Genomic DNA, 19,519 nt, shown 5'->3' with positions numbered 1-19,519 from the left:
TGTTCCCAGTGAAGATTTGTTTCAGTAATTTGTATTTCACACCTACTAAACTTTGAATTTTTCCTTTAATTCTTTTAAATTCTCACTTGCAGGTTTCTAATGTCCTAGACAAATGACAGCTACTAGGGAAGTAGAAGTTGCTTTTTAAACGGAACCAAATGGATCTATTGTAACATTGGAAACTGACCTGTTTTAGTGTAAATTGCTCTCTGCAATTGCTCTCTGCTCAGTCTAAGCACAAAGAAAAGTAGCCATAAACAATTAGAAGCAACAATTAGTGAACTGCCAAATTCATAAGTGATGTAACATTCCTAGAAAAAGTTACGTTTTTGGCCACTATCTGAATTTAACAGCAGCTCTGCTAGCCAACTGGGCAGCGGTATAAACAGATCCATGTACAAAATGGAAGAGGAGACCAAAAGATGAACAGGGTTTTGAGGACGCCACTGATGTAACAACACTGTTCCTAAACAAAACATTAATACCTCCTAAGCTTAAGTGGCATAATATGTCAATCCTGCTATCTTAAAATATTATTTCTACATACACAGATTCACAATGACTTGAAAGAGAAAATAATTTCAAAGTGTATCAGTTGTCCAAAGAACTGAAAGGCTCATGATGCCATTCTTTCCTGAATTAGCGAGCCATTTACTATGCTAACCTACTCAACTATGAATCAGTTTGTTTATTTGCATGCATGTATTAGATTAATGTAAATTGCTCTAAATCTCTAGAGTAGTGAAGTTACAAGGCAAAGTTTAACTGGAATAATCTGAAAGGGTGAGTGGGGCCATTGAAGTATACAAATTATCTGAATGTTGAGATCATGAAATAAAAACAAGCATTAACAAACAATTCATTTAAACACAAGAAAAATATCGATACAGATTTCAGGGAGGGCAAAGGGAAGGGAAAGATGAGCATAGGCCTTGATATTTCATTTTAATTCTAGAAAAAATTGATTTCTTATAGTCTGACCAATATTATAATGCCATAATGTTTCCAGTAATGTTGAAGTCAGTTACTCCACAACACGCAATGACTTGAAAGAATATTTAGGGATGCCTTATGGAAAAATATTTTAATGAAGTTTGCCCACCCCTGTTGTAAAGCCGTCGTATGTAATTTCAAGTTCTAACTGTAAGATTGCAGATTCAAACAATGCTTCACTGTGGGATGAAATGGAATGTCAGTCTCAGCAGTTCCCCATGAAAGCAGGATGCGCCTGCTCTAGTTCCATAACCAACAAAAGGAGAATTTTGAAAAAATACAAAGTGTCAGGAGCGCCTGCAGTGACAAATCGTATGTCAGTTTGACTTCCACCCAGTTCCTCATTTCTACCCCTCAGAAAGAAAAGCTGTTTTAGTGGGCAGAGTACTGGGCCTCTGAGAGACTATTAGAAATATAGAAACCATGTTGCAAACAGAGGAAGAGACAGCCAACTAAATGAGGCAGCAATATTCAAACATGTCAACATTCCTTTCTGCTCTGTCAGCCCACAGCAAGTGGATTTTCAGTTGCTACAGCTAGGACGTCATTTAACAAGAATTTATTTCTTCATTGTTTAACTCGAATTTCTATTGGCTTTTAGTCATGCACTAGTTTTCCATTCAACTGTTATACCTCTAGTTAGCTTTCATATCTATGTTTAACAAGAAGTGCACTATAGAACCAGTCCTGAAGTATTCTGTGAATCTTAGAGATAGTAAATTTTAGCAATTATCTCCCTTTATAGAAAGCCTGTAAAATTAGGGTCCAATTAGACACTGCTGGGCAATTTTAATCTTGTAAAACATTAACAGAACAATGTACTAAGATTTAAACTTTACCATGAGTACTAAGATTTCAATTTTATTTTCCAAAAGTAGCATTTCCAAAGCCACTTAATCAACCATTATCTGCAGGTAAAACTGGGAGTGGGGCCATTGAAGTATACAAATTATCTGAATGTTGAGATCATGAAATAAAAACAAGCATTAACAAACAATTCATTTAGACACAAGAAAAATATCGATACAGATTTCAGGGAGGGCAAAGGGAAGGGAAAGATGAGCATAGGCCTTGATATTTCATTTTAATTCTAGAAAAAATTGATTTCTTATAGTCTGACCAATATTATAATGCCATAATGTTTCCAGTAATGTTGAAGTCAGTTACTCCACAACACGCAATGACTTGAAAGAATATTTAGGGATGCCTTATGGAAAAATATTTTAATGAAGTTTACTCTAAAGAACCACCTCCCGGCTAGGGCGTGGATGTTCTCAAGCATCAGTTATCTCTAAGTGGGTGTGCATATATTGGGCTACTTCCCAGCATGCAAAACAAATTTCAAACTCAGCTCAGCAGTCTGGACTTGAAGAGGAATTTGTTTATGAGCCTAAACTAATCATGTCACCCACTACCAATTAAGGAAATGATTTTGAAAGGCTTACACAGAACAGAAGGGTGACCAAAAAGCCCATTTAAGTATGAACCGAGGTCTTGCACCCGTTTTAAGGGTATCAGTGCAACCCTCTTACACTGGGACCCTTAATCGCCTGCAACTAAATCAGTGAAAAGCAGCACTATGCTGGCTGAAGATGGGCAACAAAAATGTGGAGGGAGGTACCGATTGTTTTCCCTTTTAGTTATAACAAATGCGACTTTAAAAAAAGGCCAATTCCTCATGGATCTTCCACACCTTCAAATTGAAACTGGAGACAACCCAGCTGCAGGACTGCCACATTTTCAAAGGGTAGCTTGAGAGCCGCTTGGCTCTTTTTAGAAACAGACAGGCCTTTTTTATGGTGATAAAGTTACTTTGGGCGTGCAGCCACCAAATGCATTGCGCCATTAGCCAGGGAACTGCATGACAGCCGTTCTGGCACTTGGGGCCAGTCTACATGTATTGCCTGCTTCACCGGCGCGTGGCAGGACACGCACTCGACACCCGTGCTAGGTTTATTGCGCACTTCACTGGGGAATGCCGCGATAATCAGTCTGCACGTGGGGCCGGGCTGAACTGATGGCGCGATTTGCCTATTAATGGTGCGACGATCACTTGGCCCCTGCGGCCGGTTGACATCTACGGCACAAACCGCGCAATACACGTAACGTGTCACAGGTGCCGCGTACACAGGTGTGCCCCGCCCTTCCCGGCCCCAAGCCCCGCAGCAGCGCCCCTCCCCGCCCGCCGCCACCGACCTCTGTGAACGGGTCCATGGCCGCCGTCCCCCGCCGCTGCCCCACGACTGGCCGAACCCCCGCACCAACCGCTCCTCAGATTTGAATTTCAGCGCCCGCTTCAGCCGCGCATGCGCCCGCCGGGAAGCCACGCCCCCTACGCTATCACGTGACAGCCGAGAGGGCTCCCACCTCCTTGTAAGGCAGGGGTAGGTTGCTACAATCTACCTTGCCTGCGGGGGGCGGGGCTAAATGGTGACTGATGGGTGTGCCGGCCACTCCGCTTCCCGAAACTCCCAGCAGGCACCGCCTGCGTGCGGAGAGCCTAGTCAACCGCCCTTGAGCCCAGGCTCAAGTGTTAACCGTTTCGGCACAGGCTCCTTCCTCTCGGCCCCGCGGCGGCCCCGCCCCGCGCCTCCCGGGCCAGCAGGAGGGGCTGTGTCCCGCGCTTGTGCTTGCGGGCTCGCCCCACTGTTTCGTGTTTTTAAAAATATATACACGTATATGCATACGTATATGGATGTGTGTGTGTATGTGTACATATATATGTGTGTGTGTGTATACATATATACACAAATATACACCTGAATATATACTGGCAAAATGTGTGTGTGTATGTATGTATTTATATATTGTATGCACTGTATGCGTATATGTACATATGTATATATACACATATGTTGCATGATAGATATTTGCCAGTATGTGTTTGAGGGGAGGGGGGGTGTTTGTGTGTGTGTAATAATATATGTGTGTCTGCATGTGTGTATTTGTGCACATACACACATATGTACACATATACACAACATACATATTTGCAGTATATATTTACGTGTGTGTATGCGTGTACACACACATACATATACTGGCACGTATTATACATGTAAAATATTAAAAATATTTAAAAACATACAATTTTAATATATTTAAAAATACAACACACTTTGGTTAGTGTATAAGGTGCAAATCTACCCTGCCTTCTATTTTTCTTGTGAATCATTTGTACCTCATAGTGCTTGGCACTGCAGCTGTGGCACTGGTTAATCTCAAAGGTGCAAATCCATCCTGCCTATATCTCTACATAGATATAGATCTATGTCTATATAATGTATATTATATAGTTTTCAAGATATATTCAATAATATTGAAAACTCTACACTTCAAATGTATAATTATACACTTTTCAATATTACAGATAGATAATGTTGAAAGGTACATAATTTTCAGTATAATTGAATCCAGCAATCTCTAGTTCAGAAAAAAACCCATAGCTGGTCAGGCATCACCTATATATATATAACTGGAAAGTGTATAATACATATACTATTTAAAGTTTTAATATACTGATATATATTACATAAGTGCTATAATGTTATATAGATATATGCATAGGTATCTCACATGATCTAATATAATGTATAGTATTATAATGCATGTAATACAATAATATATTGTGTGTGTCAGGCTTTTGTGAGGTGAAGTCCACTTCTTCAATTGCTATAATTTCATATAGGAATCCACTGTGTCAAAGACCTTCCAACCTGGTGTGGGCTTTCTTGAGTTTTTTTGGCTCTCATGTTTTCCTGTCATTGAAAAAGAGTGTGCATATAACCCATGGACGTGAGGGATCCAGTCTTGCCACACAAACATTCATAGCTGTGGGAAGACACAGGCTTCCTTTCCTTTCCTTAATACTGTAGATCAGGCCACACTGGAATTGGAGGGCAAAGGAGAAATCCCTTTATGCAGAAGATTCTGACAATCTCCATAAACATGAACAGTGAAATACAGGACATCTAACACATGCTTCTCAGTGATTCCAAGAGAAACGGGACAAAAAAGGCTGGTAGGCTGTATTGTCAGACAACATACTACTACAAGCTTCAAGACTCTTCAGTTCCCAAGTGTTCATTTTAAAAAGGTTCCAGCTTCGAGCTCTGGAACATGTCAAGCCCTGGAACATGTCAAGCCACATAGAGCCAGGTAAATAACTTCGATTTTGACATTCACTAATAAAGTTTTAAGTCTGCCTTCTGCTGCATATACAGACCCCAAGGGAATCCTACAACACTGCAATACATGAACTGCGGATCTGAGCAAATGCTCTATCCTGATGCTGCATGCCTTCCAATGCACGAGGCAAATTGCATGGAAGCTGTTCCTCAGCATCAATTAGACATTCCTGAGTTGCACTAATATAATGCATTCAGTGCACATAGGCAGACATTGGGCCCTTCAGTTTAGTTTTTCAAATGAAATTAACATTGCTATCAATTTATAACTGCTTTCCAAGTCTGGTGTATCATGTGTTTAACATGTATTTCCCCTCTATTCAGGGCACAGTCAATAAATGCTTCACCAATTTGGTCCATCCTAAACTGATCCCTGACTGCAGTCAATGGGATAACTTGTTTACTGGCATTCTCCAAGGAAGCTACCATTTTCCTCCAAAGCAATAACAAATGGTAAATGTGATATATTTATATCAGTCAAAGGCTCCAAGAAAGGTTGGTTTCTTCAAGAAAAGTGCTACAAAAAGCTGTGTGGGATCCATTATGAGCCATCACAATTATATACTTCCCCAAAATAAATACCCCATGTTATTGATCCATATGGCAGAAAAGAGACATCAAATAGTCTTTTACCATTTGAAGGAGCAAAACAGAAGACTCTCATGTTGCAGACAGTAAAACAATGTCACAGTAGCATGCACTGGACTTCATGCCTCGCAATGTTGCTAGCCTTCAGCATTCAACCATGAGTCACGTCCCCACATCATGAAACTGGTTTGAGCAACTCGTTTTCATTTTGCTAAGGAGCAGTTCTTACCTAGAAATGATGAAAGAGAATCTAGCATATAATCACAACTAATACAATTCAGAGCATTTCCAGAACACTTTTTGCAGCCTTGTCATAAAAATTGTCATGAAAATTAACAGCATAGGGACAGAAGTTTGTAACTATTACCATGATGATAAAGAAAAATATATATATTTGGCTTTCCCATCTCCCCTACAGAAGTTATTTACAAAAGGCAAACTGATTTTCAAAGAGCTGTACAAACACATAGCTGATGACTAATACGGTGGATCATTTTCTTAATTTACTTAAGAAGCATTAGCCCCAGGCTCTCTGGCTCTGGCTTTCTTCCAGTGTGATCACAAGTAAAATCCTTCTCTATCAAGGTCACAGCAGCAGTTCGCAGCCTTGGGTCGTGACCCAAACGAGGGTTGCGGGGGTAAGGCCAGTGGCGCCACACACAAAAGACAAGCTGTGCCGCATGCCGGGAGCTCCCCCACCCCTGGGCTGCCACTGCCATACTCCGCTCCCAGCAGCAGGTCATGGAAGAATAAGGTTGGGAACCACTGGTCTACATCGTGGCAGTAACCACAGCTTTACTACCCTTTTGTGGAATATACTTTACCCTTGAGATGCTAACATTGCCTTAAATCCACAGTGCTTCCACAACTCCTTTGAGTAATTTGGAGGAAAAAAAATAAAGTTTCTGATTTCCTTCAAACTGTAGTGGTCAGTCCCTTTTGAACACAGACTGCAACATACACGATCCAGAATAAAAGCTGACACAAAACATATGTGTCATTGCATTTAAGTATTGAAGAGTTCTCAACATGTAAGGTTGCATACAGTATAGTTTTGTCTACAGTTGCTGCATCTACAGGAGATGCTGACTGCACAGCGGCTCATTACTACTGCGCAGTCGCATCACCTGGCACAAAGTGTTATGCGACACTGCTGCACAGTAGTAATGAGCTACTGCACAGTCAGAGTCACCTAAAAGCTGTTCAACATCGCTACTGTACAGTAACCCTGGTTATTGCGCAGTCATTTAGTATTCGTATAAATTTGTTTATACTTGTACTTAATGACTGTGCAGTCAGCATCTCATGCAGACACGGCCAGTCAGCAGTTCTACAGTATTTCATACTGTTGCTGAAGCCAGCTCAGCTGCACAATCAGAAGCTAATATATATTACATATATTACAATTAGAAGCTTTGGCTTAGTTGGGAGACTGTCAGCTGGGAAACCTCAAAGACCTTATTGGATTTGAAATTACTGTCCATCGACAGGATTTATTCTCAGAATTCTACCCAAACTACAAAATGGAATGACCCCCATTGATACGGCAAGCACAAGCATATTACAGCATCACTCGCCATAATAAAGTTAAAAGCAGTACCACTTTCTAATTATTATGGGAAGCTAACAGAGTCCCCAAATCATCTTACAGCTCCACTCTGCTATGAGTTTGTTGTATCTTGGTTCTGTTCCCACCCCTCAGCAATCCCCAGTTCAGAGAAAACCCATAGCTGGTCAGATAAGACCCAGATTTTTCCATTTTGTGCCAGCTGAATAACTCAAAATGGGCTCAAGCTTAACAAAATCAGGGCCTAGAAAAAGAATATAGGTCGAAAGAACAGTTATATTTTAGTTCTGGGACTAAACAGTCACCAAATAATGGAGGGAAAATACCTATTATAAAACAAGATGCATTTACACAGAGAAAGTTTTTCATTATCTTTTCCATATATCCTGTGTTACCATGGTATCTTACGTTCTCCCAGAGTTGCTTTATGTCCCGGTTCTTTATTTTACATTATAATTCAAATTCATTATGTATATTTGAACTAGAAACTTTTCTTACCCCTACTATCTATATTTTTCATTTGCATGGTTGAGTTTGTATTACCTGTGCGCAAGGCGTTTTGTGCAGAATTGCCTAATTAGCCTTCCAGTAAACATCTCGGTGTCTACACATGTAGCCCTATTAGGCCACAGGAAACTAATAAACTCCACAGAGCACTCTTGCTTGTAAATAAAAGTACTGTCCCTCTGTGGAATTTGTTCATGTGCAACAATGCGCATATAGATGTTGACGGGGCTGGCTGGGGCACAAGGGTGTTTCAATGTGGAGGCTGCCTGCTGGCTAGCCTCACACTAGAGCACCCTCATGCCCTGGTCAGCCCCTCTGCACCACACTGAGTCAGGTTGGAGCAGCCCCCAACTAGCAGGCTGACCCCTGCCCCTAAGTCCCCTGCCAGCCAGGGCTGCTCTGACCCAGCTTAATGCCCTGTGGTCCCAGGCACACATGTAAAAGTGGTGCCCAGGAGCAATAACTCCTGCACGATGTGTGCTGGAGGCAATTGCTTTGCATTAATATGCACATGTAGATGTGCCTCCTGTATAGAAAGTTGTACCATTTCAGCCTCATGTCAGACATGGCTGACAGCTAAAACTGCTAGTTTTTGGAGAAGTTCTGACACTGCAGGAAAAAAAACCAGTCATGCTGAATTTAAATAACAAAATAAAACTCCCTATAAAATTATATTTGAAAAAAAAAATTTTGTTGATGTCCACTACTAAATGTTTTTTTTTAAATAATGTTATTTTTTTGTTTTCTATATAATGAACTTGAAATGTCATTTTGAAACAAAACATCAAAATGTTCCAGTTTGACCTCAGTTGAAATGTTGCATTTAGATTTTTTTCCTCCAAAATTAAGTTTCATCAAATCTACAGCAGCAGCATAAGTAGGGTGGCGAGCATGGATACCAAGTAGGAGCTGCCCTGGATACCAACTTGGTGGCAGTGGTAGTGGTGGGACAGAAAAAAACAGCCGTAGCTGTTTAGAAATGCTTGTGGTGTGGTGGGAAGTCACTGCTGCCCCTGTGTGTGGTAGCTTCTCTGGGCACGCAGACATGTCATTACGCATCATATCCACATAATCCTTTGGAACATGCCAATAGGGGGAAAGGAGAACTGGTTGTATTTTAAAGAAACCTTACTGAGGATGCAGAAACAAATCATCCAGATGTGCAGGAAGAATAGCAAATATGGCAGGAAACCATCTTAGCTTAGCAGAGAACTCTTCGGTGAGTTTAAACACAAAAAGGAAGCTTACAAGATGTAGAACCCTGGACAGATGACTAGGGAAGAGTATAAAAATATTGCTCAGGCATGCAGGCATGAAATCAGGAAGGCCAAAGTGGAACTGGCGAAGCAGCTAGTAAGGAACATGGAGGGTAACAAGAAGGGTTTCTACAAGTATGTTAACAATAAGAGGAAGGTCAGGGAAAGTGTGGGTCCCTTACTGAATGGGGGATGCAACCTAGTGATAAGAGAAGGAAAAAGTTAGTACTCAATGGCTGCTCATTTACTCATGTACTTGTTTTTACCTTGGTCTTCATAGGCAAAGTCAGCTCCCAGACTACTGCACCTGGCAGCACAGTTTGCGGACAAGATGAGCAACCCACAGTAGTGAAGGAACATTGTAACAGGGCAGTAAGCCTGCCCTGCTATGGACCACTGAAAGAACAAAGAAAGAAACGTAATTTACCTGGCAACGAGCCAGGATGGGGAGAGAAGACATGGCAAGCCTGGGCAGGGGAAAAGACGTACAAAAGCCCCAAATGGTAATTAGAGGAATCAGCTGGGAGAGCAGCAAATGGAACGCTACCACTGGAGACACAGCTGATCAGCGCGGGGAATTAAAAGGGAGCCAGCTGAGCAGTTGGTGCTCTGCAGGCAGAAGGAAATGCCCTGAAGGAGACCCATGGGAGGACGGAGCAATGACGACGGTGTATGGCCAACCAAGAGGACTCAGGAGAGAGTTCCAAAGACAGACTTACCTGCAGAGCTGGGAAGACGAGGTAGCAGCCGCATCCAAACCGGTAAGTTCGAGTCTGGTGGTTGCAGGATTCTGTTCCAGAAACCTAGAGGAGGGAAGAGATGGAGCTGAGTGTGGGCATTAGTTTGGGGCATTGACCCAATATACCTCTGCACTGGAAGATAAGAGCAGAGGCAAATGGTGGGACAGTTCGCTTAGGACCTGTGCAGAGCAGAAGGAGGCAAGTGGCCAAGGGCAAGAGACCTGTCACTGAGAGACTGAGCAAAGCAGTCTGGAGACTGTAACTCCCTTAGGGGGGACCTAATGAAAATAAAAACATCCGGTGTGGTAAGGACAGGGTATGGGGATGGTAGAGCCCTGTGAAGAGAAGCTAGCTTTCTAAACTGCAGAACTAACATCAAACTTATCTCATAGGACTGTGTTCATCTTTGGTTCCTTCCTTTTCCAACTAAGTTGTGGCAGGAAAAATTAAAAGAGCCTGTCCAGTCTAATGAGAGGAGAGGTTACAGTCTTACTTTGTGGGCGTGGCTAGGCCTCCACAAACAGGTTAGGGACTATTTAGAAAAGCTGGAGGTGTATAAGTCTATGGGGACAACTGCAATGTATCTGAGGGTGCTGAAGGAGTTGGCTGCTGGCCATTATTTTTGGAAACTCATGGCAATTGGGGGAGGCTCTGAACAATTGGATAAGGACAAATATAGTGCCCATCTTTAAGAAAGGGAAGAAGGAGGATCCAGGGAACTGCAAATTAGTCAGCCTTACCTTAGTCCCCAGAAAAATCATAGAGCAGGCCTCAAAGAATCCATTTCTAAACACTTGGAGGAGAAGAAAGGGATCAGGAACAGTGAGCATGGATTCACCAAAGACAAGTCTGGTCAACCTGATTGCCTTCCATGATGAGATGACTGGCTCTGTGAATGCGGGGAAAGCAGTGAACGTGATATACCTTGACTTTAGCAAGGCTTTTGATACAGTTTCCCACAACATTCTTGCAGGCAAACTAAGGAAGTATGGATTGGATGAATGGACTGTAAGTTGGGTAAAAGCTGGCTGAATTGTTGGGCTGAACAGGTAGTAATCAATGGCTTGAGGTCTAGTTGGCAGCTAGTATCCAGTGGAGTGTCCCAGGGGTCAGACCTGGTGCCAGTTTTGTTCAATACCTTAATGAACAATCTTGAAGATGGGATGGATTGGACCCATTAAATTTGTGGATGATACTCAAGTTGCGGAGTGTAGTAGATATGCTGGAGTGTACAGCTAGGATTCAGAGTAAGCTAGACAAATCAGAAGCTTGGTCCAAAAGAAATCTCATGAGGTTCAGCAAGGACAAGTGCAAAGTCCTGCCCTTAGGATGGAAGAATCCCATGCACTGTTACAGGCTTAGGACCAACAGGCTAAGCAGCAGCTCTGCAGAAAAGGACCTGGGGGTTACAGTGGACAATAAGATGAATATGAGACAACAGTGTGCCCTTGTTGCCAAGAAGGCTAATGGCATACTGGGCTGCATGCCAGCTGATCAAGGGAAGTAATTATTCCCCCTATATTCTGCACTGGTGAGGCCACATCTGGAGTACTGTGTCCAGTTTTGAGCCCCCCACTATAGAAAGGATATGGACAAGTTGGAGAGAGTCCAGTGAGAGCAATGAAAATGATTAGGGGGCTGGGGCACATGGCTTCTGAGGAGAGGCTGAGGGAACTGGTTTTATTTAGTCTGCAGAAGAAAACACTGAGGGGAGATTTGATAGTAGCCTTCAGCTACCTGAAGGTGGGTTTGAAAGAGGATGGAGCTAGATTGTTCTCAGTGGTGGCAGATGACAGAACAAGGAGCAATGGTTTAAAGTTGCAGCAAGGGAAGTTTAGGAGGGTGGTGAAGCACTGGAATGGGTTATCTAGAGCAGTGGTCTCCAAAGTGGGGTGCACAAGACGATCCATTGGGGTTCAGGAAGAAAATATTAGAACTTCTATTTATATTTATATAAATATACATATATTGGGGGTGCATACTCAAAACATTTTTACTGATAGGGGGTGCACGAATATAAATATACGTATATTGGGGGTGCATGCTTAAAAATTTTTTACTGATAGGGGTGTGCGATCAAAAAAGTTTGGAGACCACTGATCTAGAGAGGTGATGGAATCTCCATCCTTGGAGGGTTTTAGGGCCTGGATTGACAAAGCCCTGGCTGAAATAAATTAATTTGGGATGGTCCTGCTTTGAGCAGGGACTGGACTAGATGACCTTTCGAGGTCCCTTCCAATCCTAATTTTACATGACTCTGTGATTCTAATTTTGATAAACTGGCATTTTTTTGATGGAAGAATGTTCCTCCAGAAGAAAATGACCTGCTGAATAATCAGCATTTATGATTTGTTCTCTAGGGAGATAGAGCCGATCATTCAAGTTTTTTGAGTACATATAATTATCTTAGTGCCATTTGCTAGCAACTTAGCCAATAACAGAATTTATTTATGACAGCATGAGGCATGGGTGTGTAACCTGTGCACCTGTATGTGTCCCAATGGGTTTATACTGGCTGTTATCAAAGCACATAAATCTAACTCCCATGAACCTTAATAGGAAATATGTGATCAACTCCACCACACTACAAGAATGGAAGGCTATCTTGCAAAGAATCATTTGAAGTATAAGTCATTGGGAAAATCCCACATAGATTCTCATCTTTTATTCTGATGTGGGTCACAAGTACCCTGATATATTAGCAGTACTCTGGTCTGAAGTCAAATGCATCATCTAATACTATCTGGGGGAAGAGAGATGGATATCTGTGTTAACCTGAAATCATGCAGAAGGTAGGGCAGGGTGGCACCTTAGAGACCAACTGGTTCAGAAAGGCATGAGCTCCTGTAAGCAATAACCTATTTTCTCTGATGCTATATCATATAGCATCTGATGAAATAGGTTGTTGTCTGCAATAGTTGGTGTTTCTCTGAACCACTTAGTCACTAAGGTGCCACCCTACTCTACCTTCTGCCTAACTGAGAAAAGTAATAAATGGAGGTTGGAGGAGACTGACAATGCCTAGGAGAGAGGAAATGATGAAAAAGAGTGGTGAATATGTTCTCCATTTTCTAGTCTCCTAACTTGATATTCACAGTAACAATGAGGAGACTAGAAAATGGAGAGCATAGAGAGAGGAAGAAAATAAAAGAGAAAATGCAATAGAATATGGGAGAGAATTAACAAAAGAAAAATATTTCATTTGCCAAAGTGTTGGAGTGTTGCTCAATAGCTTGGATGATCCAAGAAATATATGAGAAGCAAAGATTTTTTTGGTGATATCTTTTTTGGACTAAGTGTATAGTTGGAAGACATGTTAGACACGTTTTGGTCATGAAGCTTTTTAACGTCTCTCCTAGCTATACATGTGGTCCAATAAAAGACACCTGCAACTGTGTCACTTATCAGTTTAGATTTCAGAAAAAAACTCCAAAAAGACAACTCAATTCTAAGGAGGCAACATAATCAAGAAAGAAGCAGCCAAATTGTTTAATTTAACAAGTTAAAAGATCTTCTCAAATTCTGACCCTTTTTCTGGCACTGTGAGAATGAATGCAATTCAACAGGAAGATTTATAAGTTGAAATCTAGTGAAAAAAAAGTAAGCTCTAGGCCATTGAACTTTACGTCTTTCTAAGGCCATGGGGGTCAAGAAGCATGTTCCTACTCTGAAATTTAACCCATTCTTAATATTTTCAGTGTTATTTCTAGCACCAAATCTCAGATGGTTTCTCAGGCCCTCTACATTAGGTCCCCTGACTTTCCTTCATTGAAAGAAAGGCATAGGAGGGGGAAAACACAGACATTTTTTATTTGATCTAATTTATGAAATACCTCTTTTTCTTTCCTTTGGTATTCAGTGGAGCTGTAGCATTTGCTCAAATAACAATCCTGAAACAGATGAAGGGCCAGATCTCCAGCTACTGTAAATGTATTTTAGCAGTTGATTTACACTCCCTGAGGATCAGGCTTCATTCTACAAAGGGTGGTTACTGAATCTAAACATAATGGTGGTGCTGCACTGGATAAGATGGCAGCACAGCTTTTAAGTGTTTGATCCATGTTTGAAGTTGGCTTGGTGGAAAACAAAGTGCCAGCATGGTTGCAGGACCCTGCACAGAAGGGCATTTGGACCTCACCACGCAGCAGCACTGCTTTACCTGGCCGCCAGAGGTGCTGGAGAACATCTTCCAGGCAAACATTTTCCAGTTAATTAAATGTATTTCCCTGTGTGATGATAATGCTGAGGTTGGCCAGAAGATGAAGCCCCATGGGATGGCTTAAAGCAGTGCTTCCAGGAGAACTTCTAGGCAGTCCTGGAGAAGCAGAACCTGAGCATGTGTGATAGCTTCAACCATCTGTGTAATGCTCTTTCTTGGGGCATGTGTAGTGCCTTTTCCCAGGCCACCACTGCATTGTGTGCTGCTTCCCTTTTCACCTTGTCTGTGCTGAAATTGACTGTTTAGAGATGCCAGAGAGGAAGGCTCTTTGCTACCTAGATGTGAGGGTGCCTCCCAATCCTGCAGACCCTTGGAGTCCAACTACCTTTGACCATGTTATTTGTGTTAGTAAATATTCCTCTCCCCTCCCTTACCGCAAAAAAATTGCAAATGAAACAATCACATGAAACATCACATGATATAACATCACAAGATGTCATATTTTGCATTTTGGCAGGAATTTTTAACCCCTCCTCCCAAGAGTTTTTGCTGATAAACTGGAAAAATCATGGATTCTTTTAAAATTTTTCAGCCAATCTGAGGCCCTAACAGTAAAGTTTGGCTGTGTAGCAGGTGCCCGCCACTTTAAGAAGCTTGAGCACCATGTGGAGCAGCTGACAAGTGTGGTTTGGGCCTATTAGGTGGTCACATGACTGCAAGGGGGCCCTGGATTGGATGAGGGCTGGGCAGTTAGGGTATAAACCCAGGCCCTAGGAGCTGAGCAGCAGTTACACCTTGGGAGTGAGAGGAGCAATGTTACTCAGCCTGCAGACTGCAACTCCCTGAGCACCTGGAGGTCAGGGTAGGAGCTATGGGGATGAAGGATGCTCCTGATCCTTGGTAAGACCTGAAACTACAACCTGCTGGGGTTGGATGGTGTAGTGAGGCTGCCTCTGGTGGGGTAGTCTCCAGGAAATGCATCACTTGTGCCTTCCCAGTGAAGGTGAGGATGGGGCGCTGTAAAGCCTCAGCTCCCCTGCTGCCTTGTGGGTACCGTATGGAGAGGAAAGGCTAGGGAAGCACCCCCGACAGAAAAGCAGAGGGTCCAGGCCCAAAGAGTGGGGCGTGAGACAGGGCCCAAGGTCTACTGAGTGGGGCCCAAAGGGTGTAAGGCCCAGGAGCCCAGTGACGGGGCAGAGTTGTGGTCCCAGTGTTGCAAAAAATTGCAGTTCGTTTCTCTGGAGGCACGCATGCGAAGAAATCTCAGACACACACTTATTAGCAGCACAAAAGGTGTATTTGCAAATAGGGTCGGAGCAGAGTCAAAGGACTCAGATTACTCTGAACCCCTGAGGAACTTTTTCAGCTGGGTTTTATCCCTTCCCTCCTGGGCACGTGTGCAGAAACAGGAACTCTTACAGCTCATTTCCGGTTCATACAAACATGTATGTGACCACGTCACTTCATCCATCGCATGTATATTATAATTAACTACTTAAGTATGCAGGGCGGATAGGTGAATATGCATCAGCTAATTGCGCATGCTCAGAAAGTTCTTTAGGTCACCAAGAGTTTAAATCCCGCCCCCCCCTTCAAGGACACAGTCAGTTGAATTCCAGCTTCTGTAATCTGCATGTGAAAACCAGGGGGAGTCTGAAGGAGTGATTTAGCATAAGAAAAACTGTAGCAAAGCTAGCCAAGGAAAACAGTCCTTGGCAGTGTTTTTTTCTTATCAGGTACAAGATGCAAACTGTGCAGTTCTAACAACACTCCATTTCTAACAATATTATAACAATACTCCATTTCTAACACCAGTGAGGGAGGCGAAGAGGCCAAGGCACTTCTGAGGACACCTGAGGCCAGATGTGGGCATGGGGCCGAGTGCAACCCAGCTGAACAGCCAGGGGAGTTGGAAGTGATTTTGGATGCCATCTGCAGGGCATGGGACATGATATAAAGGGAGGTTCAGGGCCATGTATTTCACCTGTGGCATTACGGCAACCCAATGGGCAGCCTCCCACACATAAACACTTATTTTTTGGAAACATCAAACGCGTGGTGGGCGAGGAGGGGGAGACTGCCCTTGATAGGCGGGCAGCCCAATGTCATGACCAGGCCTTGAGACGGCCCCTTGTCACAGGCAGCACAACATCCAGTAAGTTCAAAAAGTAAATGTTCTAAACTGCATGTTGCCACCAAGGACCAAATCTTGTCATGCTGAATTACTGTTTGACAATCCATGGTAGTAACAGAATAAATTAAACCTGTGATTGTCAGCCTAGGTGCTGTGGGTGCCACACAATATTAGCACTGTTAAGGGTGAAAACACAATCCACAATATAACCCCCAAGCTTTCAAATAGCAATCCATAGCATTGGAAACCTTCTGACTTGTTGCAGTCTTTCTGAGTTCTTGGCAACAACAAGATTGCTCTATTATATTTCTGTAGTAAAAAAAAAAAAGAGTGAAAACTAAGAGCTGGCATTTTCCAGGTGGAGTCTAAAAAGGCTGAACCACTGAATTAGACTGAAAGCCTAGGTTCATGTACTTCAAAACTCTGCCAAATCTGGGCCCCAACTCTTATGGATGTAATACATGCTTAAAATTTGTGCATATGTTGGGGGAGGGGTTCCTACTATTTCCTTTGCATTTCTTTTAAACTGAAAAACCAGAGCAATGAGTAACAAGCCCTTATATGCATTAACAACATGTTGGCACAAGGGGGCATTGCTCAAACAAGGGTTTAAGGACCGTTTAACATTTTGCAACTGAAAAACCTGCTTTCTATATTTGTAAGGATATAGGCACAACTGACGCAAGCAGGAAGCAGTTATTAAAGAGTGAACAAATACAATCTAAATATAATGTGAAAAATGTTTGCTACACTTTTCTGTAACTAAAAGACTTGATCAATATAGCCAGCTCTACTTCAGTATTAAGCATTCATGTAACCACAGGTTGGGTTGCCGGAGATGACTAAATATCCCAAATGTTTCAGTCATGCTTTCATAACGTCTATTTAGAAATGGAAAATAGATTATTTATAACTACTGTGATATGAATCAGATTTTGGCATGCTTGTCAATTAGAAATATAGCGAGGAGCACAGCTGGGCAGCAGCATGGGAAGGCTGCCCCTCAAGAGACAATGTGCTGCGAAAGTGGGGTGTCTGTTCCAGGGACAGTGCCACAGCGGGGGCAGATGAAACCTGCTTGGAGGGACCCATTCTGGGAGAGAGAAAAAAGGAACAGGGACCACTGTGGAAGCCTCCAGAAGAAATTCCTGTGGGGGATTGGCTAGGGAGGTCCTGAAAAACAGGGTTCCCCCACCTGGAAAGAGAGAAATGGCCCACCCTGAAGGCTGAAGGAAGCCTGGCTGCAGTGGTTCTTCCCTGGAGCCTGCAGAGCAGGGGGAGGGGGGTGTTGCTGCAGGCCTGGGGAGATGCCTGAGCCCAGGAATCCCCCCTGGGACATGGAGAGCTGTGCTGCGGCCTAGCTGGGAAGGAGCCCACAAGCCCTGCCCGGGGGGAGCATGCAGAGAGCAGAAGAGACCAGAGGGAGACAGGCCAGGCCCACCTGCCTGTGTGGTTGAAGGAGGTGGGTCACAGGCTGCCGGGAGCCAGAGCAGCCACCTGGTTCGTGGTGGGGAAAGGCAGGTTTAGGGCACGTTAGATCCTGCTGACCTGGGGAGGCGTCCTGTAGAAAGCCAGGACAAGGAGGTGACAAAACCCTCTCCTGATTGCCTGGCGGGGTGTGTGTATGGGCCAGGGGGACTGCCTAAGCCAGCAGCCCAGGCCCTGTGGCCTGCTGTCAGGGAATGCAGATCAGGGGAGAGATGAGTATTGCAAAAACACCAGGAGGGAGTGACAGCCGGCAGCACAGGATGCCTGAAGCAAGCACAGAGGGACCCCAAGCAAGGAGGACCTGCCACGCTCCAGTGAGAGTGGTGAAGAAGTGGCTATGCCTCTCAAGGCATCGTCCCAGGCTGTTAAGCATGCAGAGAGCTGACCTATTCATCCTGCTGTATAAAAGTTATTGATTGGATGTGTACAGAAGTAGGGGCAAGCCTATAAATCTGTTACTCAATTGGTTCAATGTTGGTGCCCTAATATCTGTCTGTGATTAGTACTCTCCTTTTAGGTTATGAGTATTCAAAGAAAAGGTTATATGTTGTTACTGTTCATTACTGGTATTGTGGGTGTGTATTGTATGTTTTCTTTAATAGCCTTTATGAGTTAAACCTGTTTGATTATTTGTAATTGATATTGTATAAATCCTGCATATAGTTAACCCTGTTTGCAAGGCTCATCCTCTGTATAGGGAGACCCTCTTCTTGGGGAACCTGCCACAGCCACTAGAAGGATTGGGCAAGGTCACTGGGTACTGGGCACACCAGGATCTCCCTATTTGGTGGTGGCCATGGGCAGCAAGGTGCGCCTGGGTTATAGAAGGAAAGCCAAAATGTCTGGAAAAAGCACATAAATTAGTGGTATAGTACAGATGCAATGTTATTTAATGTCTGAGTGCTGTATATATGTAGTTTTTATATAACATATGGATTGGGGGAAGCATTACCCCTTTCTAAATTAAATTTCAGAGGGGGCCACAGAAAAAGAAGACTACAGAAGGATTTTTCATTGAGTTTTTCCTACATTATCTGGTAGTGATGATTTAGAATATGAGAGGACGGGGACTACCTTGCTATAAGTCTAGCTCCTTGCTCATTCAAGGACAATGCGAAACCCAGGAAAGTCATGGTTACCTGTACATCATACATCTGATACAGCCATAATAATCTTATATTTAGGATAATGCCTAGAAGCTTAGAGAACTCTACTTTTTAGAAAGATCTTGATGAGAGCACATTATATGTAGAAAAGGGAATAACAGCCAAAATATTACTTTGCCTTGGCGCTCTCTCTTGTATGTGAATACTGAACTCTTCCTCTAGGTCTGCTTTCCCCAGGATCCTTTTAAGGGGGTTGTACTTCCTTTCCCTGAAAAATACCATAAGACTGGTTAGAAAACAACTTTGGCCAAGCTAGACAAAACCCTCTTTTCTCCAAGATTAGGTCTCTGGTTTCAGTACCTCTCATTCTCTCCATATCTTGCTTAGCTGGGTCCAAAGATCAGGTGTTGCTTTCTTATGATTGTACTGTACTCTCACCATTTTGGGGTTTGTTTGTTTTTAAATCTGTTTTATGACAACACAAGGGGAGGCTGCCCTCATGAATTTTCTCTTAATCAAAAATGGCTGCCAAGTCTCACAGCTATCCAAGCCAACATGATGCCTGCCATTTTCCTAATAATATATATGGCATGAAGTAGCCCTTAATAAAGTTGGCTGCTACCTCCTTCTCTTTTCAATGAGCTTGAAGCTGTGGCTGTAGACAAAATGGCTGTTGGTGTATATGGTTCATGGGGTTAAACAGGATGTGGACCATCAGGAGCAGTAGGGAACCTGTGGAAGGTGGAATAGAGGAAACTGGGTTGGAGAGGGAGCAGGGCATTGGGGAGCACTTA

The 19,519-nt window shown here is 43.1% G+C and overlaps 1 protein-coding gene across 1 annotated transcript in view; it reads right to left on the bottom strand.

Annotated features, from left to right (window-relative positions):
- Positions 1–3,314, bottom strand: part of ANLN (anillin actin binding protein) — a 41,659-nt gene extending 38,345 nt beyond the window's left edge. The window contains exon 1 of the mRNA XM_019538661.1: positions 3,190–3,314. Within this exon, the coding sequence (XP_019394206.1) occupies positions 3,190–3,207 (18 nt within the window). The 5' untranslated portion in view covers positions 3,208–3,314. The remainder of the gene's footprint in view (positions 1–3,189) is intronic.
- Between the last annotated feature and the right edge of the window lie 16,205 nt (positions 3,315–19,519).

This window comes from Crocodylus porosus, unplaced genomic scaffold, assembly GCF_001723895.1.
Source record: "Crocodylus porosus isolate Cpor-Errol unplaced genomic scaffold, CroPor_comp1, whole genome shotgun sequence".
In the NCBI taxonomy this organism is placed as follows: Eukaryota; Metazoa; Chordata; order Crocodylia; family Crocodylidae; genus Crocodylus; species Crocodylus porosus.
This window is presented reverse-complemented; position numbering and strand designations above follow the sequence as displayed.